At 45.7% G+C, this 27,312-nt stretch overlaps 1 protein-coding gene across 1 annotated transcript in view; it reads right to left on the reverse strand.

Moving 5' to 3' along the window:
* Positions 1–1,191: 1,191 nt before the first annotated feature.
* LOC130041414 (M1-specific T cell receptor alpha chain-like) overlaps positions 1,192–27,312 on the reverse strand; it is a 474,927-nt gene continuing 448,806 nt past the window's right edge. The window contains exons 4-7 of the mRNA XM_056133566.1: positions 5,107–5,358; positions 3,570–3,614; positions 2,652–2,759; positions 1,192–1,686 (exon numbers count right to left, since the gene is read on the reverse strand). Coding sequence (XP_055989541.1) covers positions 2,653–2,759; positions 3,570–3,614; positions 5,107–5,358 — 404 coding nt within the window. The 3' untranslated portion in view covers positions 1,192–1,686; position 2,652. The remainder of the gene's footprint in view (positions 1,687–2,651; positions 2,760–3,569; positions 3,615–5,106; positions 5,359–27,312) is intronic.

Raw genomic sequence — 27,312 nt, forward strand, 5'->3', positions numbered from 1 at the left:
CCAGGGGTGGGATCCCCGCCTGCACGTGTGAGGCTGATGAGGCGCAGCTCCGGGACCCCTGCAGGTGGCAGGACCCGCTTTGGGGAAGGTGGAGCCTGTCGCGTGTGTGCCTGTGGTGGCGGGGACGGGATTCCGCCAAGACCTTCCCATTTGTCATCAGTCCAGGGACTTGTCTTTAGGCTGACGGTGGGGTGCTTCCAAGAAAACAGAGGTTTCTGCGACCCTTGGTAGGGCTGAATGGGGCCTGGCTACTGAGTCTTTGGTCTCCGAGGTCCTTGGTGGCGGAGCTGGAGATGCCAGTAGTCCCCCTTGCCATCATATAGGGGATGACCTGAGCTCATGGAAGGGAGGGAGAGGTCTGGGCCACCTCTGGAGCAGCGAGAGTAAGCAGCAGAGGACTTAGAGTTGGAGGATTTGGGGCTTCTGGCCGGAGGAATCAGTCACAGAGGGGAGCCATGAGGGTTTGGGGTGACAGCCCTCTCCCCGCTCTGGGATGTGAAGTGCTGACTTTTTCTTGGCCGGGGGTCAGGCTCAGATGAATGCATGGTCTCTGAGCCCCGTGTCTCTAGGCTGAGCCCAGGAGAAGCTCAGGGCCTGTGCTCTGGGCGGTGCCTGGATTCATCCTCTCTCTTTGGCCAGGTCCCTGGGTTTCAGGGACACAAACCCATCTCCCCTTTCCATCTGGCGGGGTTGCATATGAAGTCTGGGTGGGGCCACAGTTTTCTCCCCCACCCCACACCTAGATCTGGGACTCTAGGGTGGGACTCAGCGGGGGGGAGTGGTGGGTGGTCCCTAATGGGAAATGTGTGGGAATTCAGTCCAAAAGGCAGAAGAAATGTGCCTGGAGGGCAAGAGACAGTGGGTGGCATTGGGGGGGGGGAGGGCAACTTCCTGCCAAGCCCCAACTACAGGGCATTACCACCCCTGGCTAGGGGCCTCTTGCTCTGGGTGGCCCAGCGGTGTGGCATGCACACAGAAGAGCAGGGACCAGGCTTTCAAGTGGCTTTTGCTGGCCCCCAACCCCAGTGGAATTTTTAAGAAGAGGTTGACTTAAGCCGCCTGTTGGGTTAGGTTCCCCAAAGGGCATCGTAGACAAATGTCTTGGTTTCTTTCTGCCCAGCTCATGGTCATCAACAAACAGAAAATGACCCCCTGCATGCCCAGTCAAACAAGGAGCACAGACTCAGCATTTGCAATCGCTTTTAATGAAGCCGTGGGTAGCTGTATATACAGTGTGGCTTGGTTACAGAGCAAAGCAGGACCTAGGTTACGAGACCATTGCCCCCACATCTTGGGGGAAAGGAAGATAGAGATTTCTTTATGAACACTGTTTAAACAAATACAAGCTCCTTAGAGCGTTCTCCAGGCACTCGGGTGTGGGAACTGGGGAGCTGTCACCTCCTGGTCTTGGGATGAGGGGTGGGATGAAAAGAGAGATTGTCCACTGCCCCGAGGAGGTGGCCCCGGCCCACAGTTCCCAGCTTGTGCTGGGAACAAGCAGCAATGAGGGAACAGAGCGGGCGGCAGCAGTGTGTGAGGAGCTCTTCAGCCTCGACGGCAGGTGGTCTGTAGGGTCCGTTGGTGGCAGTGACAGTGGCCCTGAAAGGTGGCTTCTTGGCTTGAAGAGGCGAGAGGTGATAGAGGAAGTCGGGAGCCAGGGCATGGGACTCTCACAGTCTTGGTGACCTGGAAGGAGGAAGAGATGCAGTCAGGTTGCATACCAAGGTAGAGCAGGGTGGCAGGGCTGTGTGCTCCCGAGACTCAGGGCCTTCTCTGAGGGGGGTGGGAAAGGCAGTGCTCCGATACCGCCCAACATGCCCAGGAGAACACTGGGAGAGAAGGGCATACGGACTTGCTCTAGGACTTGGGCGCCACAAGAAGAAAGGAAGTGGGGGGGGTGCTGGAGCTATAGCACAGTGGGTAGGGCATTTGCCTTGCACGCGGCTGACCCGGGTTCGATTCCCAGCATCCCATATAGTCCCCTAAGCACCGCCAGGAGTAATTCCTGAGTGCAGAGCCAGGAGTAACCCTTGAACATCACCAGGTGTGACCCAAAAAGCAAAAAAAAAAGTGGGGGTGCATGTGGAAAGGAATTGGGGTCCCTTAGGTGTTTCAGTGAAAGGGAGCAAGAGAAGGCGGGGAGGCGTCTGCTTGTGGAGCATCCCTGACAAGTGCATGAGGGGGTTGCGTGGCCTTCACGTGACCTGGCCTCAGCTGCTTTATTTATTAGGCCTGAGAGGGGGAGACAAGGCTCACAGAGGTGACAGCAGAGACGATTAGATAATACAACCCGCCCCCCTCAGCCATTGTTAGCTGGAGAGGGTCTCCTGGGTGGGGATGGTGGTGGCAGGTTGAACGAGTGGGCTGGACCTAGGACCCCAAAGCCAGGCGATTGATGGTGGTCATGGGGGAGCTGCCTTTAAAGCTCTGGGACTCATCCCCAAGACCCTTATCCTGCAGCTGGAACCATAGTACAGCAGGTAGGGCATTTGTCTTGTTTCCAGCCAACTGGGGTTTGGTCCCCCGCATCCTATATGGTTCCCTGAGTAATTCCTAACTGTGGAGCCAGAGGTAACCCCTGAGCATTGCCGAATATGACCGCCCCTCCCCCCCTCCCCCCAAAAAAGACAGATCCTCGCCCCTCCCCTCACCTCAGCAGGACCAGAGCCGTAGTGTCATCAGCAGGTTGAAGCCGGTTACTTTGAGAAAGAGGATGCGGAAGGTGACTACCAGCAGGTTCTGGAAATTCAGGTTCCAGTCTGCAAAGAAATTAAATATTGAGGGTTGTTGCAGTGAGAGGCACAGGTGCCCGATCCCTCCAGCTCCCAGGACACTCTTGTGCCTTTCCCCACCGCAGGACAGGCTCCGGCTCCCGCCCACCCTCCCTTTGAGCCTCCATGCACTAGAAACTCATCCCTGAGTTATGCACGGTGCTCTTAATTCAAAAGGAAAACACCGGCTATACACTTAGCCCTTCTTCTGCTTTTGTGTCTCTCAGGGGACAGGGTGGGAGTCTCAGGACTTAGCACTGTTCCTGGGAGCGGGGCCCCTTTCGGAGGAGTTTTAGGCTGAACCAGCCCTACGAGGGATGGCGCAGTGAAGATGGCTGAATTCTGAGTGGGGGGTAGGTGGAGGCGGGGGAGGCATGCAGAGACCTCCCTAGAGGCAGAATCAGTGCCGGGGCGGTGATTCCTGCTGCTTTCTGCCAAGGAAGGCAACGCGCCAGCTGTGTGGAGGACGCGGCTTCAGGAGGAAGAAGCCAGATGGAGGGTCAGAGCTGGGCGCCCAGAAGTTTCTCTTTGCCTCTTGTGACAGTGGGGTGACTGACAGGAACAACAGAGGCCGGGGTGTGAGTCCCTGGAGCCAGAGCCTGGGGCCGCAGCCTCCCAGCATGGATCGGGAGAGGACGCTGGGGGATTCCACAGAGTTCCAGGCCCTTTGAGCTGGCCCGTTGAGTTCCACTGCTCCTCACAGCACAGCTAATCGTCCTGTTCTTCCCCACTGCCCCCACCTGCCTGTCCCCTCCTGCCCAAACCTGAACAGAGCCAGAGGGACCCTTCTCTTCTTACCTGTTTGAAAATTTTTCTCTACCAATGTGGCATTGCAGGAAAGGCCTAAAGGAAGAAGCAGAGACATTGGCTTAGAACCCTGATGGGGCAGTCCTCACTGCCTAGGCCTCCCGGCGGCTATTGGAGCTGGGGTCTTGAGCTGAGGACTCCTGGGGTCTGCCCCCAGGCCTGGGGAACCACTGGCCCTGGCAGACTCCCATTGCGTTCCAGTGATGGAACCATTTCACTCAGTCAGCCAGCAAGATTGTGCAAAGTCCCTGTTCCCTTGCCCTAGGGGACGCTTCAATCTGGAGTTGGGTAGGGGAATGCAAACGCTTTCGTGTGTTCCCAAGGCTGTGATCCCTGCACCCCCAATTTGTCCCTTTGTTTTCTCTGACTCAGCAGATGGCTCCCTCATGGGCCCTGCGGGTCAGACGTAAAATCCCGCTGCCTTTTTGAGCTTCTCTGCTCCCTCTCAGTCCCGCGAAGTTCTCGACCTTTGAATCCCAAAGGCCATTGGCTGCTCAGCCCTTCTCCACTGCCTGCCCAGGCTTTTCTGTTCTGATCTCTCCCTGCTAGAGCTTCCTTTCTGCCCCCACCCTGGCTCGGGGCATCCCCTCCCCACTGCAGTCCACGATACTGTAATCTCCTGCTTAATGCCGGTCTGACCTGGGGCTTCTCACTGTGCTTAGGAAGAGTCTGATCTGCGGGGCCCGATGCTCTGGCCCTGGCCTTGTTCTTCCTCTGTGCTCCCTGTCTGCTGCGGTTCTGCCTTCTCACTCTGCTCTTGTTCCGGGCCTCCAGCGGGGCCCCTCTGCCCTCAGCACGGCTGGTACCTTTTGACCCTGTTAAAATCCCGACTCAGACAGCCTTTTCTCCAGAGAGCCCTTCTTCCCTGACTTTTGATCCGAGATGGATGGTTTCCTGAACGCCGCGTTAAAGCTTCTATTGCAATCGGAAATGATCTAGCTCTCCCCTACGTGCCGAGGGTCTCCTCTGCCCCCCACTAGAATGGGGTTTCCTTATGGGCTGATTCTTCATCCGACTAGTTTATGTACATTCATAATCAAAGGGGGGCTTAAATGCATGACTGACTGAGGTGGGGGCCTGGGAAAGCTCAGGAGTTGTGTGTGTGTGTGTGTGTGGGGGGGTGATGTTGGCTATTAAGAAGGCAATTGGAATAGTCCAATACCAGAAATCAGGGACCTGGAAGAGGCCTGGTGTCGGGGCTTCATCCCGTGAGTCAGCAAAGGGACTGAGAGCTGGACAGAGGCGGGCTGGCAGGAAATCTGTCCCACATGGGCCCAGTGCCTTTCCCTGTCACTGTCTCTGCTCTGGTTTCCAAACAGGACTGTCTGTGGCCTGCTAGAACGGGGTTCTCAGGTATTCAATAAAATGAGGCTGATGGTAGTGGTGGTAGTGTTGGGTCGGGGGAGGAGGGGGAGCTTTGTTGCTGACAATTTGTGAGGTTGAGACCCTCATATTAGAGCTTCTTTTTAGATACCATTGATGGGAAGCCAGGAGAAGGAGGCTGTGTGGGCACAGAGGCTGCACCCACCTGAGCTGGAGTAGAATGGCACAGTGAAGGGTTCGCTGCAACTGAAACTGGCAGTGTTGTCCCAGGCCAGGACTCCGTTGCTCTTGGACTCTGTGCTCTTCATGTCCAACACAGTTGTGTTGGTGCTGAACATCCCGTACTCTTTCTTTATGACAGTCGTATTAGAAACAAAGTCAGTGACTAGGCAGACGGTCATGTTGCTGGTTTTAGATTTTGTCAACTGGTACACGGCGGGTTTAGGATCCTTGATATCTGTAGGCCAAAAGAACTGGTGTTAGCAGCTGCTCTGATTTCCCTCCTGTCCCCAGCCCAGGCCCATGTCCTGATGCCAGCCACGGGCAGAGCTGAGCTGCTCACCACAGAACAGGGCTCAGGGACAGACCTGGCTGCAGAGGTCAGGCTCTCTCCCATTTGACCCAGAAATACTACTCCTGGGAATACATCCCGGAGAGGCAAAAAAGTACAGTCGAAATGACATCTGCATTTGTATGTTCATTGCTGCACTGTTCACAATAGCCAAAATTTGGAAAAACCCTGAGTGCCTGAGAACAGATGACTGGTTAAAGAAACTTTGGTACATCTACACAGTGGAATACTACACAGCTGTTAGAAAAGATGAAGTCATGAAATTTACATACAAGTGGTTCTACATGGAAAGTATCATGCTAAGTGAAATGAGCCAGAAAGAGAGGGACAGACATAGAAAGACTGCATTTATCTGGGGAATATAAAATAACAAAATAGGAGACTAACACCCAAGAATAGTTGAGATAAGTACCAGGTCTACTCCAGGGCTTGAAAGCTGGGGGAAAAGGCAGCTCGATAGAGAAGGGAACACCAAGTTAAGGATGTTTGGAGGACTCGCTCGGGATACGAGATGTATGCTGAATGTAGACTATAGACCAAACACGATAGCCACTCAATACCTCTATTGCAAACTACAACACCCTAAAGGAAAGAGTGAGCAAAAGGGAATGCCCTGCCACAGAGGTGGGGTGGGGTGGGGGGGATGGGGTGTGGGGGTGGAAGGGCTACTAGGATCATTGGTGGTGGAGAATGGGCACTGGTGGAGGGATGGGTACTCGATCACTGTATAACTGAAATCCAAGTACGAAAGTTTGTAAGTCTACAACTGTACCTCATGGTGTTTCACTAATAAAAAAAAAATAAATTAAAAAATAAAAAAAGAAGAGGTCAGGCTCTCAGGGAGTACTTCCTGCCAGGTCCTGCTTCTGGTCAAGGACATCAGCCCTCTAAGGCAGCCTAACACTGCTGCTTGTTCTTCTCCTTCATGGGAACTTTGGCCTGGTAGGTGATAGCACAGCTCTGGGAGGTTTGCAAATGGGAAAATGGCCCAGCGATGCAACCCCAACATTTGGGCTGGGCACTGAAGGAATTGGAGAGTTTCCATAGGCCACCATGAAAGAAGTCAGAAGCCACTCCCATCTCCAGGTTCTCTCCTTGAGAAAGGTTTTTGTTTTGGACTACAGACCAGGAGAGGTAGCCCACAGGGACGAGCACATACTTGGCATACAGGAGCCTCGAGTCCCACCCCTGGCCTGGCCTGGTTTGCCCTGAGCACCGCTGGGAGTGATCTTGGAGCACAGGAGCCCCTGAGTCCCAGTGGTGGTGGGGGGGCCCAAACCGAAAACCCAAATAATATATTTAAATCTCTGGATTATAAATCAGAAAGCCCTGCCCACCCCAGCCCTGCCAGGAGACCCTGAGCAAGAGCCACCAGGTCCTGAACTTCATCAGTGACCGGGAGAGGCAGCCTCACCCACCTCCCAGTCTGACACACTGATGAGAGTTTCTCCAAATAAAACTGGGTCTAATCAAAATGAAAGAAAGAGAAAAGAACAAAAGAAAGTATCCGGAGCCCTTGGGAGGGTCAGAGATAGCCAGGACAGTGCCGCCCAGAGTAAGGCAGCCTAGCTTCTCTGCCCTAGGAAACAGGAGTTGGGGTGGGGTGGGGCTTTTCCTCTTGTGCTGGGAACACGGCTCAGTCTTTCCGAAGGATTTGGGGTTTGAATGCACTCACATTGTTTATTCTCTCAGACCTCCTGCCTTTAGAGGAGGAAGCAGAGGTTTGCCAGGGGGATTAACACACTGGGGCCACCCAGAGAGTTTGGGGTGGGTGGGTGGGACTGTAACTTCCTCCCCCTGTGGTTCTCTCCTCCTGCAGCTCCTCACCAGGCAGGAAGGTTTCTCAGACCCACCAGGCACCCCCCACCCCTTTCCTAAACCAGCCAGGGTGGCCCTGGCAGCGCCAGCTGGCCCCGAAGCCAGGGAAATCAGCCCCTTGGCAGACGGGGTGCTGTGTCAGGGCCAAGCTGCCTGTGGTGTGGGGGACGTCTGCAGGAGTGGGAGAGCAGGGGTGGGTCTGTGGTCCCACGTGAAGGACAGTGATGCTTTGTCCTGCCTCACCACCCCCGGGAGGCCTGACATCCTTGTGGGGGAATGACTCAACTGGGAGAGGCAAGCTAGGCCCCAGAGCACCACTTACGTATCATCTCCGTGGATTTGTTAGTTATGGGCGGGCGCTGTGGGGAGGAGCAGGGGGACAACAGGGAAGAACAGGAGAGGAGAGGCTGCAAATAAGGTGCCAGTGGGTGCAGTTTGGCATTTCAGGGGAAAGGGGGTTGCTGTGGGGACCAGAGACAGGAGACCTCCGGAAGTTCCCCAACCTACTTGACCTGCTGCCCCCCCCTTTTCAGAAAAAGACTACACCTATGAAAGCTAACTTCTTTAAACAGAAGGTGTCCCTCACTGCACCTGAATTACCCCCCTCATCCAGGTCATTCTAGGGATTTCCTCAGCCCTGGCGGGAGGAAAAATCATCTGCTTTGGGAAACACGAAATTCTAGACTGTGTTCTGTGATCATTTAGCTATATGTGGAAGGAAAAGTAAAAATTTAGTTAAAAATTCAAACTCCGTTTCAAGAGCGAAATAGTAAGAAGTGCCGGCAGCTCTGGGGAGCGTGGCCTGACAGCACACCTCCGTCATCACTGGAAACATGTATGCAGTGATGCGGCCCAGTAGAGGCCTGGGGAGCACCGGATTGTGAGGAAGGCAGCCAGGCTGAATGTGAGACATAAAAAACCAACTCTGAGTCTGTGGGAGGCTACTGGAGACAGGGCCTATTTTTGACCTTTGCTAGTGAGAGAGAAAAAGGCCACAGCAATAAATGAAGTCACAGGAACTGAGTGCTTTGCAGCTTCTCTCAAGACTCGGGCTCACTGCTGAGTGTGTGCTAGCTCTCCCTCTGCGTTTCTGCTGTTGTTTCTCCGTGCAGCTTCTCTCACTCTCATTTTCAACCTTATCATCTTCCACCCTCTCCGTCCTCCTCTGCCTCTTCTTTGAGTTCATTTTCCAAAGCCTTTGTCTAAAACATGGAGTTGTTCTTGTGCAAAATAATTGAAGGACTCCCTGTGGCCTATAATCTACGGCGCAAGGTTCCTGGTATGACATTCAGGATCATTCATGACCTGGAGAGTTAGGTTTCTTTTTTCAAGTTCGGAGAGCCGACACCCAGAGGTATGGGGGAAACCCTGTGGTGCTGGGTATTAAATCCAGGGATCTCACATGCCAAGCATGTGCTCAGAGCCATCTCCCTGGTCCATAAGTCCTTTCTATGTCCTCTCTGTGAGTACAACTATGTCAAACTCTTTCTCTTGGCCACCTGAAATGTGAGCTGTGACTGCAAAGGTTTACCTTTGGCTCACTGCTATTTCCCTAGTACCTGACACCAAGGAGGTGCTCCAGAAACTATTGTCAAATAAATTAGTGGGCTCATCACCATCAGACGTGCAAAATTCCTGCTTATTAGATTTTTTTTTTTTTTGGTAAAAGAAAGATGAATGACTAAGCTTGATTTCTTCTATCTCCTCTTTCACTCTTACCCCATCTCCCTCTGGTACAACCTTATCTTTTTGTCTGAAAACAGAAATGAGTTACTTGTAATTGGAGTCTGTAGGAGTCCATCTGCTAGAGCCCTGAGGGAGAGACATCCTGTTCCACCTAGCAAGATAAACACATCCTACCACCAAGGAACTCTCAGAAGGTAGTGTTAGCAAGACTGAATCCATTTTTCACTGTGGAAGTTCAGCTTTTCTCAATCCTAACCTTTTATTTGTATTCAAAAATAAGTGCAGCAACACATGTCCGAATGGTCTAGGGATTCACATCCCAAGGGCACAGCCGAGATTGCAATCTCCCTCACCATCAAATCTGTGCTGAGGCCCTTAGCAACCCCGTAATGGGAGCGAACAACACTGACTGGAGTCCTCTGGTGAACACAGGAGCGTTAAGCTGGACATCCTTACCAGGAGTAACAGAGACTCTGCTTCCTTGGCCAAATTGTATCCCAGAAGCAGCACGTTCATACCACTCTCAGAGTCTCCTTTACAGAAATCCTTAAGCTTTTTTCCCCTATTAAGGGATATGATAACCCTTCTTAGAGCACAATGGGGATGAAGAAAGGTGGTCTCTAGGTTATGAGCTGTCCACAAAAAGGGCTTGCCCCTCTGGTTTGAGTTTCTGTGTGTGTGTGTGTGTGTGTGTGTGTGTGTGTGTGTGGTGGGGGCATACTTCTTGGTGCTCAGAGCTTACTCTGGCTCTGTGTTCAGGGATCATTCCTGGCCGAGCTCAGGAGTAACCACATGGGGTATGTGGGGATCGAACCATGTGCAAGGCAAGCACCCTACCTGCCGTATTATCTCCCCGGCCCTTGATTTGTGTTTCTAGGTTGAATTTCCATTTTCCCCACCATTGGGTCTGGTCCTAAGTCTGTGTTCTCTTGCAGGCCCTACTTCCCCATTTGTCTGTGGTTTAAGAAGATACTTTTGCCTTTCTCTCCAACTTTATTATCAAATGTCTCAGGTATTGCATAGACCAAAATGTTTTGCTTTTTTCATTCTCAAGACCATGACTTCTATTTATATTCCTGGAATTCCCCTTTAATCATTTGTCTGTGTGCATGTGTGTATGTGTGTGTTATATGATATTTTGGCCTCCTGAGAAATGCCCAGGGCCCAGGATCATTCCCAGTGACCAGGTGGGGAATGGGTCAGTGTGAGAAACTGGCAGTGCTGTGCTTCTTTGGTCTTGTGATATTGAGGCCACATGGTGCTGAAGATCAAACCGACCCCTGAGCTAGCTCCCCTACCTGCCCACAAGGATCTTATGAATCCTCCAGGCTTAGCCAGTCCTTTCTACTGCATGAACTTTCCACATCTGGCTCAATTTCCTGCCAAGATCCTGTTCTTCTCCATGACCAGAGTGCCTGTTGACATCATCAACAAGCTAATGTGAGAATCTTATTTTCCAGTTGCTAACAACATTTTTTTGGGCCAGTTTTTAAATACTATTTGGAGGACAGATCAGGCAACTTGCTTAGACTTCTTCATCTTCAGTCTTAACATTTTATAATGTTATGACCACATAGAAGTCACTTAAAAATACCCATTGAGCAACATAAAGCCAAATTTTACTGCTTGACATCGAGAAACAGAGACTTAAGACTGATAGTATTGCTGCCCCTTTCACAGATTTCTCTGGAAGACAATCAGTTAGAACACCTCGAGTTAAGCCTGGTGATAGAAATCACTGAAATCCCCAGGGGAAGGGATTAGTGACATTGACCCACGGATTTGATGGAAGTGACACTTGAGAGAACTCACCAGATATTATGGATATTCGAGTTCCTTTCCCAAATGTGAGTCGACCTGTCATTCCTCCAGTATTCACACTTCAGGCGACACCATTACAGAAACTAACTAAATCCTCCTCTCCCTCAACCGAAGCCCAGTGCTCTCCCAGGGAACAGGAGAATCCCACTTGATAGCACTAGCCCTTCTACCCTTCTGTCTGGAGACTCTACCTTTAGTGGTCAGTTCTTTTCCTCCTAGGATGGAGGAATAGGATGCTGACTAGAAGGTTGCAGTTTCAAGATATCAAGAATTCAGCAAAGCAAAAGCCCCAACTCAGGGTAGCAATGCCTGGGATCTCCTCCTGGAAGCTCCAGGACTACTTGTACAATAATCCTCAAGGTCCTAGTCTGAGGATATTTCTGGAACACTGAAAACTGGATGGGAAGAGGTCCAGGATGGGTGGGGGGCAGGGCGTGGGTAACAAAGAACCATTTGGGATTCTACAGAGAAAATGTTTGAGATCAACTCAACATTGTGGACTGAGAAAAATTAGCTATCAGTGCCCACCCTCGCTCCAGCATACTTACTTGGCTGGACACTCAGTCTGGTCCCTGTTCCAAACATTAGCTTGTTGCCACTGGAATAATCCCCACTGCAGGTAAAGTCTTTGCAATAACCTTCCAGATGTTAAACTTCTGGAAACCACCAGACTGAGCACACCAACTTAAAAGGCTCCCTGGGAATCTCATTGCTTAGTTCTCTTATTTCCTAAGAAATCTGTTTCTCTTTCTTTATACAATAAAATAAGCTCCAGTATAGCAAAACATGGAAGATAAGAGTATTTCAGAAAGGCTATCATTTAGGTGCTATATGATTGGGGATTGGCTCATAGTATGGTGTGGTCTTTACCATTTTGCTATTGAGAAAGTGGACACTTTATATCAAGCACTGCTGGTAAAGGTAGACCAAACATTACCCTGGCGGTGCTCAGGACCATGTAATTCCAAGGACTGAACCCTGGACCATGTGCTCCAGTCTTTTGAGTCATCACGTTGACCCTTGTAGAGTTTTGAGCTTTCTCCCAGGGTAAAAGTGACCAGTTTTCTATTTAAATGATAATGGCACCCCCCAAAATAATCTGGAGGTGCTGTGGTTTAAGTTTCATAGCAGTGCTTGTTTGGGAGGCTGACAGAGAGGCTGTTAGACCTTGGAAAAATTCTGGGATCTACCTTTACCAGCTATACTTAAAACAACAACAACAAACAACAGGACTCTACTAAACTCCAGCGAAAAGATTCAGCAAGCCAGTGTCCCCCCATACACCATGCTCAGTAGCCAATCCAGGGAATTCAGTTACCTGCTGCAATAAAGGGGAATTTGTGTTTGCCATGAACTCATCACATTTTCCCAAGGGCACTTAGCTAATTTCCTGAAGTTTCTGATTATCTGGTGCTGATGTTATCAGCTTTGCTTGAGAGCACAGAGTATCTGGGACTCTTTTTTTTATGTTTCTGTAAATTGTTCTGCTCAGATTTTCATTTACTCAACTGGCTCTTGGCACTTCTGTCTTTAATATAAAAAATGGGAACATTTTAAGTCACTGAGAAAGTGTAGGCATGGAAAGTAAGGGTTTCAAATAGCCCCATGTTTGCTATAAATCCTTGGTTGTTTTCTCATTGGCCACTTGTCAGTACTTTATCCCTGGTCATCTGTGGGGTTGTACTTACGTGGGCTCACAACCAGCCTGGTCCCTGCTCCGAAGGTCAGAGTATTATAACTGCCAGACATTACACAGTAGGAGGCAGCTTTACAAGAACTGTCCCTGGGCAGGACCAGCCTGGGGGCACTGATATTTTATAAAATCCCTCCAAATCACCTTTTTTCTGACATGAGAGGGATGTTTGGTCTACAGGACCCTAATTCTTAGTTTTCTTTGTACTAAGCGCCCAGACCTTCCCTGGTGAAGCTTTTCTGAGGGTGAGTACCCCTTCTGGAGCCTTACTGAGAGTGGAGGAAGACAAGCAGTTTCTGGGGGAAAGCCAGGGATTGACTAAGAAATGAACTTGAGGGGCATCTTAGAACACTGACAAGAGATAGAAGACCTTGGCTAGACTTAGCAACAGAATCGTAGTCTATAAAGGTTTTCCTTTTAGAAGGTGCTTCTATTTTTCCTTATGGGCAGAGGAAGAGTGAGATTAAATAAGACATACAAGCACCAAGAGGACCTCCCTTCTCTGAGGATTGTGAGAATCAGAAATAAATCATCTTTGGGGCCTGAAAATCTTTTTCTCTGGAGATTTCTAAGACAAGGACTAACATCCAAAATAGTGGTGTGTGTGTGTGTGTGTGTGTGTGTGTGTGTGTAGACATTTTGAAGGTTGAGAGGAGGTCAGAATCACTTTTCAGTCAGAATTTTACAGAACTCTAGCTCTAAATTTCTTTGGGAAAAAAAGATTCTAAAGGTAGGTACATTTGGAAAATGCAGTATATTATGGTTTCGTTTTTAAGACTGCTTACACTTTAGCATTTTAAAGACTCTAAAAGTCTTAAAGTTATTCAGTAAAGAAATATAAGGGAAGAGGGCTGGAGAGATAGTACAATGGGTAAGGTGCTTGCCTTGTACATGCCTACCCTGGGTTTGATTCCCAGCACCACATATGGTTCCCTGAGCCCACTAGAAGAGATTCCTGAGTGCAGAGCAGCAATAAGCCCTGAGCAGAGCTGAGTGTGGTCCCCAAACAAAACAAAACAAAACAAACAAAAACCAACCAAATAAAGGAAATTTAGAGTTTCCTTAAACTTAATTGATCCAAATATACACATATGTATATCTATTTAAAAACACATATGTAGAACATATGCAAGGTATATATATATATATATGTATATATATATATATATTTCTTGGAAGTCCCTTCTCTAGCCCCAAGAATTTAAAATTTCAAGCTAAATTTTAGCCTCAGATTTTCTTTGTGCAGAATCTATTTTCCACCCTACTCCTGGAGAACAATCAGGGGCCTCACTGATACTATTTCTTTTGGATCACCATGAACCAGTTTCATTCTGTTTGAGCAGTGGCTAAACACACAGGCAGCTGGAGAGCTAATTCCCCTGCTACCATCAGAAATAGTTTGCGGGCAGAGAGGGCTGTAATCAACATGCAGGACCCATATCACCAACATTTTGCAGGGTTTACCTGCCAGGAACAAAGGCAATGTAAAAGTCTTTCCCAAATCAGAACTGATTGATCTTCCTTCCACATAACTTTCTGTTCATCGCAGAGCTGCATTTTTCAAGGAAGAATTTTTTTGTCATAATGGAGAAAAGTTAGAACAATGTTTCCTGATGGTCTCTCAAATGGACACAGAGATTTTACATATTTGTTATCAGATGTTATTTTCTACTGCTAAAACCCACTTGTGCTGCTTTTATCTTGGGCAATGTAGTCTTTATGGCTCTGAACTGGGGTTCTTGAGAAGTCTGATGGGCTTCAGACTTTCTGAATGCGGCCCGGAGCACCCCATGGCAGGAAGAGGCTTTGGTGAAGTACAGAAATGAATAGAAAAAATTCAGAGGAAGCTTCCCCAGAGAGACAAGTTCTCACCCGCCCACACTCTTTGGATAAATTCTGTAATCTCCCTGTTCTGAAGTTTAACAACTCTCTCTGTTGGAGAAGACTTGTTAATGTCTAAACCAATATGTTTGAAACAGTTATTATCCCTTCACAGAAGCCTTCCCGACTCCTATCCAGGAGGTAGTTTTCAGCACCATATGTTGGGTGACCCCAATGAGCTGAGCTTGGGGATGTAAAGAAGACGAGAAGATCCTGGTTTCACTGAGCTTACAGCACCAAACAGAATGCATTAAAGACCAGCTAACCAGGATTGAAGATTGGGATGCCTTCTTTCTGCCCCCAATCCATTTTTTCTGGTTGTTCTTATTTGTTTGTTTTGGGGCTATACCCAGTGGTGCTCAGGGATTATTCCTAGCTCTGTGCTCAGGGATCACTCCTGGAGGATTCAGGGGACCATATGGGATTGAACCCTGGTCAGCTGCGTGCAAGGCAAGTGCCTTGTCCACTGTACTATAGCTTTAACTCCTCCCACTGCACTTTGTATGGATCTCCACTGCAATATGCTGACACTAGAGGGTGAGACATTGATCACTCTGAAATTCTGGATGGCAGATTCTGTGTTTTCTTCACTTGCTTCCTCATATCCGGCATAGTGTTTAGAATAAATATAACAGATGCTCACTATCTTTACTGAATGGAATAAACGCTCTAAATATTAATTCATTTTTAATGCTGTTCAATTCTTTTATCAGTCTATTTGATTTCTGTTTCGACTTCTTTCTGTATGGTTTCATTTTCTTTCTTTCTTTATATATATGTGTGTATGTATATATATAAATATTTATGTATGTTTTGACATTATTTGGATTTTGGTTTTATGGAGGGTACACCCAGTGGAGGATCATGTGGTCCTCCTATATGCACCAGTCCTTTGAGCCTGGTCCCAGTATTATTTGAATATTAAGTTTTTTCCTCAACTATTGATTAGATTATTAGATTAGGGAGGACATGTCTAATGCCCAGAATCTTCAAGAGGTTTACCTTAACATCTTTCATTGGGAACTAAATATTAACAAATATAAATTAGAGGGGGGAGGGATGTTGCATAATCAGTTACAATTTTCTTTCTGAAAGAGGTATTTTGCCTTGACTCAACCAAAGAAGTCTATCTCTATAGCAGTGAAGAGATCAATTCCCATTAGCAATAATTACTATTATAAAGCAAGGTACTATTGAGTCAGTAGCTAGAGATTCAAATTTCAAAATATTTAAGTCTCATACATGAAACACAAGGCCAGGAATTACAGACTCATCATCTAAGAGCATTAGAGACTTTCTGTCTTTGGCTCAAGTCTGAAGTCAGAAACTTACTTGGATATACTCGAAGTCTTGTTCCACTCCCAAAAGTGAGTGTTCTGCTGCCTGTGTCTACACTCTGGTACAGTGCACTACAAATACCTGCCTTCTACCACCCGGGAGACTTCATAGCCCCCCATCCATATTGTAGTCTAAGTCCCTGTTATAGCCTTGACTAATGGGAACAAAATGTTGAAATTACTTGCTCAATGGTTCAGTTGTAGATTCCTCTGGACGCATCACTTCATACTTAATAACAGTCCCGTAGTTTTCTACTCTTCTTCCTCCCATGCCTAATTCCCATCGACCTAAATCAAAGATTTTACCAATCCTTCAGAAACATTGAATCCTATACCTAGACTGCCATGATCACAGCAAGAAAGTTCAGAATAGGCAAACCAAGAACCAAGCAGACGAACTTTGGGACCTGGGGTTTTCCTCCACAGAGGGCACAGAGGTAACAGTGTGGTAGTTTGGTTAATAACCATCTTCTAGCTAGATGAGAGTTCAGTTCAGTTGAGTAATTCCTTGCTATGTTTTCTTAGGCAAGTTTCTTGCCCAGACCTTTAATTTCCTCATCTGTAAAATGGGCCTAATTCCAGCTGCTCATAGGATGGATATGAGCCTGGAAGAAGAACATATAAGAATATAGGAGAGTAGAGTCATTGACATAGAAGCATTCAGCAAATGAAAGCAGTGATACACTGATTCTCAGTAATGCTTTACAGAGAAGGAAAGGGAGAGTTCTTGTAGCCAAAGGACATCTGTCCAAGTCCTAGGTCCCCCTTCCTTCAGCATGCTGGGGCACCTTAGCCCCCTGACTGGGATGATTTTGTGGATGACAGATATCTCATGGATCCAAGGGAGGTTTTGAGCCTCAAGGGGTTGAGCTGCAGGGTGACGAAGAAAAAAAGCTCTGTTTTAAAAATGGGATCTGGATGATCTCACACATCTGTGGTATAGAGACAAACAAAAGAAAGGAATTGACAGTATTGAATGATGACAAGCCCTTGACCTTGGATTACAAAACAGATTAATAAGCAATGAGTAGGGAAAAGGATAAAGCAGATCAGAAGTAACACCAGGACAGTGTAGAGGCTCTTGGGCACACTTGTGGTGGCGAGGTGTAATAATTTACATTTAAGCCATACATGTTAACACTATTCGAACCCTATTACCTAAAATATAATAATATTAATTGAAAGAATGAGGCTGGGAGAGAGCTCAAAGGATAGAGTGCATGCTTTGTACGTAGGAGACTAGGTTCAGTTCCAGCAGGCCATGGTCATCTCTCCTCTCCCCCTCTCCTCCCCCCCTCACTGAGCCAGGAGTAATCCTGGAGCACTGCTGGCTATGGTTCCCCTAATAACCACGCACAACGTCTCTTTGCTCAAATCTTGGGGACTTGTTCTCTGGAAGCACCTGGGAAAGCCTTGTCTAGTCCAACCTCAATCATCTCATGAGACCTCACAAAGCACAAAGTTGCTCCCAGACAACACAGGACTCTCTTCTCGATTGGGAAGATCCTCTCCCAGCCTCCCTGTTTCTGTGATGTCCTACCAGCATTTCCCCTTGGTGTTGATCAAGAAATATCTCTTGATATTCATATTACTTACAGGGATGAACAACGAGACTGGTCCCTCTGCCAAACGTAAATTTGCCGTATCCTCCTGATACTCACAGTAAGCAAAACCTTTGATGAAACCTATCTCTCGTGACCTCCCTGCTGCAGTTACCCCAATGCTTCTGGGGGCACCACCCAGCACAGCACTGACCACTATTCCCAGAGTGATAGGTGCTGTCTTACAGCTGTCCTGGATCTCCTGGCCTTGATGTCGGCTGATTTATCCTTCTCCCTTTACTGTCCAGACATAGGCCAGGCCACTCCATGCTCTCCACTTTCTTTGTTTCTGAAGATCTCTATTCAGACAGAACCCTACTTTTAGGAGCTCCTAGCCCAGAGGAAAAAGTTCCATAAGCATTTTTGAAAGATGGGAAGAGACACATCATGGTCTTCCCTACTTTTTTTTTGTTTGTAATTTTTTTGCATCACACCCAGTAATGCATAGGGGTTACTCCTGGCTCTGAACTCAGGAATTACTCCTGCAGTGCTCAGGGGACCATATGGGATGCTGGGAATCAAACTTGGGTCAGCTGCATGCAAGGCAAACGCCCTACCCGCTGTGCTATCTCTCCAGCCTGATCTTCCCTACTTTGAATATGAAGAAGTGAATGCACATGGAGGTCATGGTTGGCATAGATGGAGTCCAACCCTTGGTGGCTGACCCTCCATTTGCCTTAAGGCCGCATTAGCAAAGAGCTTTGGGACCAGCTAGACTCAGACAGATAATGAGGGACTGGGCCTGTCCAGCCTGGCCTTGGCAGATACTTTGACCCTGAACCTCTGTCTTCCCTTCAACATAAGACCTTCCCCCTTTCACTTCTGTGACCCTTTGTTGGACTTGAAGCCCAGCCTCAGGGAAGAGCAAGGACACCTTTTCATAGGGGGTGCTGCCAGTGATATGTTGAGAGAAGGGGAAGGCGGAAGAGATGAGGACGGACAGGAGAAGGTTTGGGAAAGTGACCACCTCAGAACCTGAGGTGAGGTCTTGAGGAATGACTCGTCCTCCCTGCTCACATGGAAATCAGAAGTTGGCCAGCACATGGGGCAGGAAGAGCTGTGGGTGGGGAGCAGGAGGTCTTTTGTACTGGAGGATCCAGGCTCACTTTCTTGGTGTGATCACCATGTGGGTCCATTCTCCCATAGGTTTGAGTAGGTACATAGCAAAAGAGGTTCTGGTTTTTGCCAACCTCTCATTCAGGACACATAGCCTTCACAGCAGTCCTTCAGGCTGTGGAACTAGAGAGGCTGACTTTGAGATTTTCCTCTGTGCTGGGCACTGTGAGGACTTGCAGGAACCTCCCTCAGGGGTGTGCTGGCTCCATCCCCACTCCTACTCACAGGCCCTTCAGTTTCCTCTTCAGTTCCCAGCGAACACAGCCTCTTGCTTTCCCCGTCACTAGGCAAACAGAACCTTCACACCATTTTGCGCAAAACCTGCCACCTACACAGTCTGGGTGGGTGTGAGTATTTCTAAAGATACCAGGGAGCAGGTGGGCATTTCCCCACCTCAGCTGCCATGCCTGAGTAGAAGGTGCCATTTTTTTGGGGTCCTTAGGCAAAAATCGATTTTTTCACGGTGACAGAAAGAGTAGGAGCATTTCAAAGAGCTCATGCTAAAATCATGCCTCTGCATGACTCAGAAGCACGGCGTCCCCCAGGCTGAGCAGGAGTCATGGTGAGTCACTCCTCACTCACTCCAGCTTCTGTCCTCATCTCCCATAGGATGCCTACCACCAACTGGGATTTTCTTCCTTAAGAAAGTCAAACATTCCAGCAGATAACTGACTGACTTCTTTCCCATAAACACATCTGGGAAATGTGGTCACTGTCACCTTGGTTCTGGTTCCAGTCGGGGTCCCAGTGTGCAAGGCACCCACAGCCCTCTCTGGGCACACACACATGTACCTTGTTAATAAGACAAGAGTTCTTGAGAGGAGGGACCACATCTTTCTCTTTTCTTCCTTCTTTCCTCCCTTCCTCCCTTCCTTCCTTTGACTCTCTCTGCTACCTCTTTCTTTCTCCCTTGCTTCCACCTTTCTTTCTTTCTGTACCAATTATGATCCTTGGCTTGCTGATGATACTCAAGAATCATTTACAGAGTTGAACTTCCCTTCACTCTGATAATTATTGGGACAGGAAAGGCTCGTTTGGGGAGAGATTAAAAGATAAGTATCCTTTGAGTAAAGATAATGTAGAAACCGAAACAGAGTGAGGTTCATGTTGATTCTCAGAAAAGAAGTTGCAACTGAATGAACAAATAAGGCATTGTCTCAAAAGGAAACTCAAACATTTTTTTCTCCTGATATCATGACAGTGATTCTCCTTAAGGGGTAAAAAGAATAATATGGCAGGGAGCTGAAGAGATAATACAGCAGGTAGGGAGCGTGCATCTGAGCTGGCGTCATCCCCTGGTACTCCATGTTGTTCTCCAGAGCTCTGCCAGGAGTACAGAGCCAGGAATAAATTCTAAGCTTATTGATATTTATGCTAGGTGGGGCCCAGCAATGCACACATACACACACATATATATGTATATGTGTATATATGTATATATATATACACACACCAAAACAAAACAGAACCCAACAACCCCCCACTAAAAAAAGACAAAAAACCCCAACAAAATAAGAATAATACTGCAGAATATATATATATACGCATATGATAATCAGCGATAATAAAATAGTAGTATAGTAATAACAATCATAATAATGATGATAATAAAAGCATCAATATAAGCCAATATTTTATCACAGACCAGGCTATGACCTACAGATATAAGTGTAAATCAACCTCAGAGGTGGGGGCTACACATTTTTTGAGATCTGACTTACTTGGGATGACCAAAAGTTGGGTGCCAGTTCCAAATGTAAGTTTCTGATATCCTGTGTTACACTCTGACATAACTCTATACAAAATGATACCCTGTACCTAAGTTACCGCGTGGGAATCCAACACAAGTAGTTACCAGAATGTTCCTGCATCTGTGTGTGCATGTGCCAAAGAGGGAGGAAGCATATCATTTTACTATTGAATTTTCATTTCTCCAAAATGACAAAGCAAACAAAATAAACAAAAACAAAAGCAGAACTGAATAGGAGGTTCAATTTGGTACACAGTGGATTATATTTAAGATGTTATGAACATTCAGGTTGATGAAGTCATTCATATAACCACTGAGACTCATTTTTAGGCAGGACCAGGATATAGTGTGCATATTTTCTGCATGAGCGAAACTTACAGATATGCTATAATGTGACATTATCATCGCTAACTTATCCTCTTATTTTTTTCCCCCTCTCTAACAGTGCCAGGGATTTAACTCAGGGCCTCATACATGCTTAACCTCTAAGCCACATCTCCAATCCCTACTTTCTAATTTAGATCATAGACAAAAACCAAGCCAGAGAAAAAAATAATGAAAACAGATGTCCTTCTACCATAAAATGAATCAAGTTATTTTATGGAACTTACTTGCTTGAACAAATAGTCTTGTTCCTGTCCCAAAGACAACTTTGAAGTCTGCAGTGTTCCCCACAGTGATTTGCATCATCACAAAAAGGACCTTTTCCTCCCAGTTTTGTACCATAGCTGGGGAGCAAATCTAGGGAAGCCATAGGAAGATCCTAATACAAAACAACTCTTTTTGTGTGTGTGTGTGTGGGGGGGGGTGGCGTGCAGAGCAATAGTACAACAGTCATTTTCCTTGCACGAGGCTGAGATCCCCAGCATCCCATTTGGCCCCCCAAGCACCACCAGGAGCAATTCCTGAGTGCTGAGTCTAGGAGTTACCCCTGAACATTGCTGGGTGTGACCCCAAAAGAAAAAAATAATCTTTTTTTTTTTTAAATACCTTTTTGCATTCCCCTAGTTAAACCAAATTAGTTTAGTTTTGGTTTTTTTTCATGAACACTCACATAGCCTACCTACCAACTGGAAGATTAGTCCATTAAACACCAAAGTAGTCACAGAAAAGTGGCCCAGGGACCGGGATCTTCAGGTTTTAGTTCCAGCCCTGGTCTCACTGGTTTTATAGTATTTTGGACATATCAATACACTTTTGTGGGTCTCAGTTTCTTTATTGGAAAAACAAATGTGTATGAAAGAATTTGATTTCTGGACTCCTTTTCAGAACTAAGTTTTTGTGATCTAGCAAGATCCAAAGTGGCCTCAGTGTTGCATTTTTAAATAACTCACAAATGAGTCAAATTCTTGCAGATCAGTTGCAGGGATGGCTAGTCTGCAGGAAAGTGTAAGAAACAGTGAAGGAGCAGATGATTAGAACAAGGGAGCTCCATGGGGAGTTCTCTCCGCCTCGGAGTAAACATTCCAGTGACTCTCTGTTTTCCCATTAATAATAGAGAAGCCTTTAGATTTGGGACATCCACATCAGGATTTCCCAAAACCCCATCTTAAGTCATGGAGGTATCTAAGAGAAAAGATAAAGTCCATGTATTTCTTTATTCCCTGCAAATGGCATTACTAGGACCTGTGACATAATGTATAGATAGGACAAGAGATCACAGGTAGTGACTGTAGTCTTTTTTTTTTTTAGTCATTATCACTGTTATCTTGTGAAGTTAATTCTCAGATTCTGTTTTTTCTTGTATATAATAGACATATTGCCTTCTCTTGCCCCCAACGACATAATATAATATAAACAATGCTATAATGCCATGTACCCAGAGTATACTCACATATTATAAGCTCTGAGAAGGGGGTAATATTATTTCTATGTTAAGTTTTTTTTTTTATTAAAGTCTATTCATTTGAATTTTAGAATTTGCTTACAAAATGGCCCTAGAAATCCATGCCTTTAAGTCACATAAACTCTGAAGGGTAGATTCTGCCAAGGCAGGAGTGAGATCCCCGACCCAAAGATGTAGTGCCTTAACTTTGTGGTCTCACACTGGAAAAGTCTGGGGTCCAAGTGAAAAATGACTTATTCATGTCCTGTACCTAGTCAGGGTCAAAACAAATCTAGAGCTCTAGATGGAAACCAGAAGTTCTGGGTCCCTTTTTCTGAACTTCACTGCCTCTTTTTGAACAGTGTTTAGTGCAAAGGGACACAGTCTCTGGAGTGAATTAGATTTGGCTTATTTGGGGGTGTGGATAAGACTGCCTTGGATAACTTCTTCCCAATATGTCTCTGAATCACTGGCAGTGGACTTAGAAAGGGTCTATTAGGTCATGGCCATGCAATTTTCTTTTCTTTGAGTACTTTTTCTCTATTTGTCTTCAGTTAGCTCAAATCTAGTGCTAAACACTCTAATACTGGACAGGGCTTCTGTCAACCTCGTCTACTGGGAAAAGTATCAGCGATTTGCTAAATTCCACCCCCAAAATATGCTCATTTGATTTTTGAACACTTTGACTCATTTATCTGGATGTCATAACTCTTAATACATCAGCATGAGATTATAGTTCATCATAAATAAGATCCAAAGACAAAATACTTTTTTTTTCATGTTCCCCTTCACCAACAGACAATGTAATTGCTATCAACTCTCACACTTACTCAGCTCCACATGCAGTGAGGTGCCGGACCCAAAGGTGAGGGAATTTCCTGTTCCCCAGGAGCCACACAGTGCTGATGCTTTATAAAAAGCTCCTTCTGCCCCTTTACCCCTTTTCCTGACTTATATTCTAGTAAGGTATAAAACATTGCTAATATATTATTAATCAGGTATTAGATGCTCAATATATAATAATTTAATTAACATATTGATGTTTGAGTCACTCATATGAGAATCCCCCACCTTCTACAATGGAATGATTATTGGTGACAGGAGGCCCAAAGGGCATTGAGGACTTACCTCCCACTTACAGAGAAGAATGAGACCTGAGGCCAGCACTCTGCTCCACGTTACATTGCTACCTGGTAGCAGAGATCAAAACGCAGGTCTATTTGATTCCCCATCTAATTTTTTCCTTCTCCTCCACTTACTGAATTCATAGTATCATTTACTTTATTCTCTTTTCCCCCTTTGGCAGAAAAACCTGATTTTGTTCCGTGTTTGATTTTAATTAAACAAGCATTTATGAAGCACTTACTTTGTTAAAGGATCAAATTAGTCATTTCATGGGATACAAGAAGAGCTTTTGCTCTCAAAGATCTTTTCGTTTTAATAGGATGATCTCAGTAATGAAAGGCTTCTATCATTGTGCATGTTATAGATTGTCCAAGAGGTAAGAGGGGCGAGGCCCGGGGAATGACTAGATTCTAAGTTTCATGCATGAAGCCAGGCTACTTCTGGAAAAGTCAGGTTTGTCCTTATCATTTGGGTGCTAATCTCTATTCTATTCTGACATAAGAGAATGAGTTCTACTGTTATTTCCAACTCTTCTTCGAGCGATTTCCATTTTTAAAAAGTTTCCAATAGGGTACAAACTTACATTAACAGGTTTCAATTAATGAAACAAGGATGATGCACAATAAACATTTGTAGAAGCCTTTAATAAAATAAAGGATAAACCTAGGGGAATGAGGGATTAGCATTTACCTGGAGATACCAGAAGCAGAGTCCCCTTTCCAAAGATGAGTTTGTTGTACCCTGTATTCACACTCTGTAAAACCCCCATACAAAAATGTCCTGCAGGGTTGGGCTTTTCGATCTCTGATACACTTTAGGAAAGGGGAAAGAAAACTGTCCTTCACAGATAACCAATTACATACAGAGAGGTTGACAGTGTACACATATCACACCTCATTTGGGCCACAATTGTGCCATGACTTAGATATTATACTTATTTTGAAAGAAAGAGCCAGAGATCTGAGGCAAAGCAGATTGAACCAGTTCTGTTAGAACAAAGACACAAATATCCTGGATGCAAGGAGAATTTTTAGCAGAAAACATAAATCTTGGGAGGAGCTTCTAGGAGAGAATCCTTCCCTGTCCCTTCCACAGTGAGATTGCAACCCCAGTGCAATTAATTCTCTTGCTATAACCAGACACCATTCAAGTAACAGGATCCTAAAAACACCAGCTCATTCTCTATTACACAATCATTTTTTGAGACATGAAGACATTTTGTCTTCAATCTTTCTATTATTGCTCTGATACTCTACTTACCTGGCCTGACCCGCAGTCTAGTCCCATTCCCAAAGATCTGAAAGCCTCTATCATTCCCACAGTGTTTCATAGCCAAGCTAAAACACCCACAAGCCCACACCTCCTTCTCAGCCTGAAAGAGAAGATTCTTTTCACCCACAAGGGGGGCTACATCTTAACTTCCTTTTGATGTTGCACATAAACCACAGACCACCCACCACCTATTTGGGCATTTATTAAGCAACATTTCAAGGGAAATCTCCATTTACCCTCATCTCTGCAACTCTCACCGTCAAACTCACAATTTTCAACTCTGTTTATCCAACATACGTTTCTAGTCCCTTTGTCTCCATTGCGGCTATCAATTGTTAGATTCTTGCCATAGTGTCTCCCCTAATTTTAACTTCAATCAATCTGAGACTTTATGGAGTAGCATCTAGATCATGAAGAGTGACAACCTCCTGCTCTTTCTTCCCAGTCAATCTGCTTTACAGATGTGGCAGCTCAGTCATAGTTTGGTTACTTCTGCTCCCAAAGTTGAAGGTTCCTCTGATAAAAGGGTACCCAGGTTGATTAAGAAAATAATAATAATAAATAAAAAGCCTAAACAAACACTACTTATCTTCTCTTTAGTTCTCATACTTTGCAAATTTACTATTTTCCACTAATCTCAGAGGTAGTGTCATGGCTCTCTTTTCGATTAAGAAAGAATACAACTTGATGGAACAATGCTACTAGGATGTTAAGGGGGTGGATAAGGGATTCTTCTCTCATCTCTAATTTAAATTTTCTCAAAGTGAGCAGGAAAGGCCTATTCCAACTCATTAGGTTCTCCAAATGTTACAACCCGAGAGGGAACAAAGCAGGGAATAAGAAATTCTGAAGAACTAGGCTTACTTGGGGCAACTTGGAGTTTTGTTCCTTTTCCAAAGAAAGGTTTTGGAAACTTCCAGTATTTTCATGGCAATAAAAGTCTCTACAAAATGGCTTCCCTTCTCTTGTCATTTTCACTTGGGTTACCTCTAGGTAACTGTAATTCATTAGATGAGAGAGGCTTTTACCTTTGCCTATAGCTCCAGCTATACATGAAAATAGCTGCAATATTTAATTCATGTGGAAGAATTAGCTAAGGCTAGTTAGGAGATGGCTCAAAAGACTGGAGCACATTCTTTCCACGAGGGACATCTTGGTTCAGGCCTCCAAACCAAATGGTTCCCCCAAGCGCTGTTGGGAGTAGTATTTGAATACAACTGGGTGTGGACCCAAAAATCAAGCAAAATAAAATAAGGAGTTCTATTAACTGGCCTTGATTTCTATTATTGTTCTGAGCATTTATCCCTATAGAGCATTTAATAATTAAAATTTTTTAATACTCATTTGCTTATCTGGTTTAAAATAATGTACAAGGTGATATGAAATATTTTCATCTTATGTGTGAATAAATTAGGACCCAAATGTACTAATTAAGCCAAACATAGAATAACTGGGAGTATTCAGTTTTCTCTTCTATTGGGGTTGCAAAAAAGCAGTATTCAGGGAGGGGGGGAACTCTATGGTCTGGGGGCTTGAACCAAGGTGCCCTGCATGAAAAGCATGTGCTCCAGTCTTTGTGGTGCTGGGATCGGACCCTGGCCTCTGGCTCGCAGGGCATGCTCTGCAGTTCTTTGAGTCATCTCCCTGCCCCCAAACTTTCTGCCTTTCTACTTAGGATTCATTTCTAGAATGGGCAGTGTCGGTCTGTTATTCTTGGTTCAGCTCCATGACTCTTTCTCTCCACGGCCAGATCTTTCTATCTTCTGTGCTGTTACTTTCACATTTCTTTCCACATCAGAATGCTTTTAAGGCTGCATAAACCATTAATTTCTTAACTCTTGGGCCCTGCAAATACTGCAGTAAGTTCAATGGGCCTCAGTAGCCACATTAAGCCTCCGACTTTCGTGACATATTGCCTACTTACTGGGTTTTACTGATAATCTTGTCCCACTCCCAGAGATGAATGTGTTATAAATCACAGTGCCATGCGGCCTGACAACAATGCCCAAGCTACCTTGATAATAGATTAACGTGATTAACATGCATCTCTCCTCCTCCCGGGAGCTCTGACTGGGATTCCCCCTTTTCATTACTGGAATAAAGACTAAGCCATGGAATTTAGCCTCTTTGCAGGACCCAATAATAGTGATGTAGGGAAAGTCTGATAAGGGTCCTAGAGATATTCTCCAGACAACTCTGATAAAAGGACTGTCAAGACAACTCTCTAGACAACACTTTTTCAAAGAGATTTGCAAAATTTCACCCAGTAATCTTGTTTTACTAGACAAAGGAAATCAGCTCTGATTTCCATTTTGGCTTAAGAATCAACCCGGGTACACAATCTCATGCAGAAACATTTAGCAAATGGCTCCTGTCTGTTAGGCAACTGTTCTTTATCTCTTTAACATAGTTAAAAAAAACTGTTTTGTGAACATAGAGGGTAAGATATGGTTTGAATATTAGGAGTGGTGACAGAATCCATGTTTTCATTTGTTTTAATGGCTTTTATCATTAAACCCCCAACTAAGGAACAGAGATATTTAGACATTTAGACATACAATCTAAGATTGCAAAGTAGAGGCATTATGATCAATAATAAACAGTCACTTACTAGGATGTACGGATATGGTAGTTCCCTTCCCAAAGACCAATGTGTATCCTCCCTGGTTAGGCACAGTGAAACGAGGTTCTGCAAATACCTTATGCACCACGCACTTACTTTACCTTGTATACAGCACTGTAAGCAATGGAAACTTGTATTCTGGTTTTGTCCGTGGCAAAGAACTCAGTGAGATTTCAGTGTTTGGATATCAATAATAGCACTGTTACTTCTTAATGAGGTAGATGATGGGAGGGTCTACACTTACTTAGTAATTATTTACTGAATACCTCCACACAAAGGCACAGGGATACAA

The sequence above is a fragment of the Sorex fumeus genome, unplaced genomic scaffold (genome assembly GCF_029834395.1).
Source record: "Sorex fumeus unplaced genomic scaffold, SorFum_2.1 ptg000098l, whole genome shotgun sequence".
NCBI lineage: Eukaryota > Metazoa > Chordata > Mammalia > Eulipotyphla > Soricidae > Sorex > Sorex fumeus.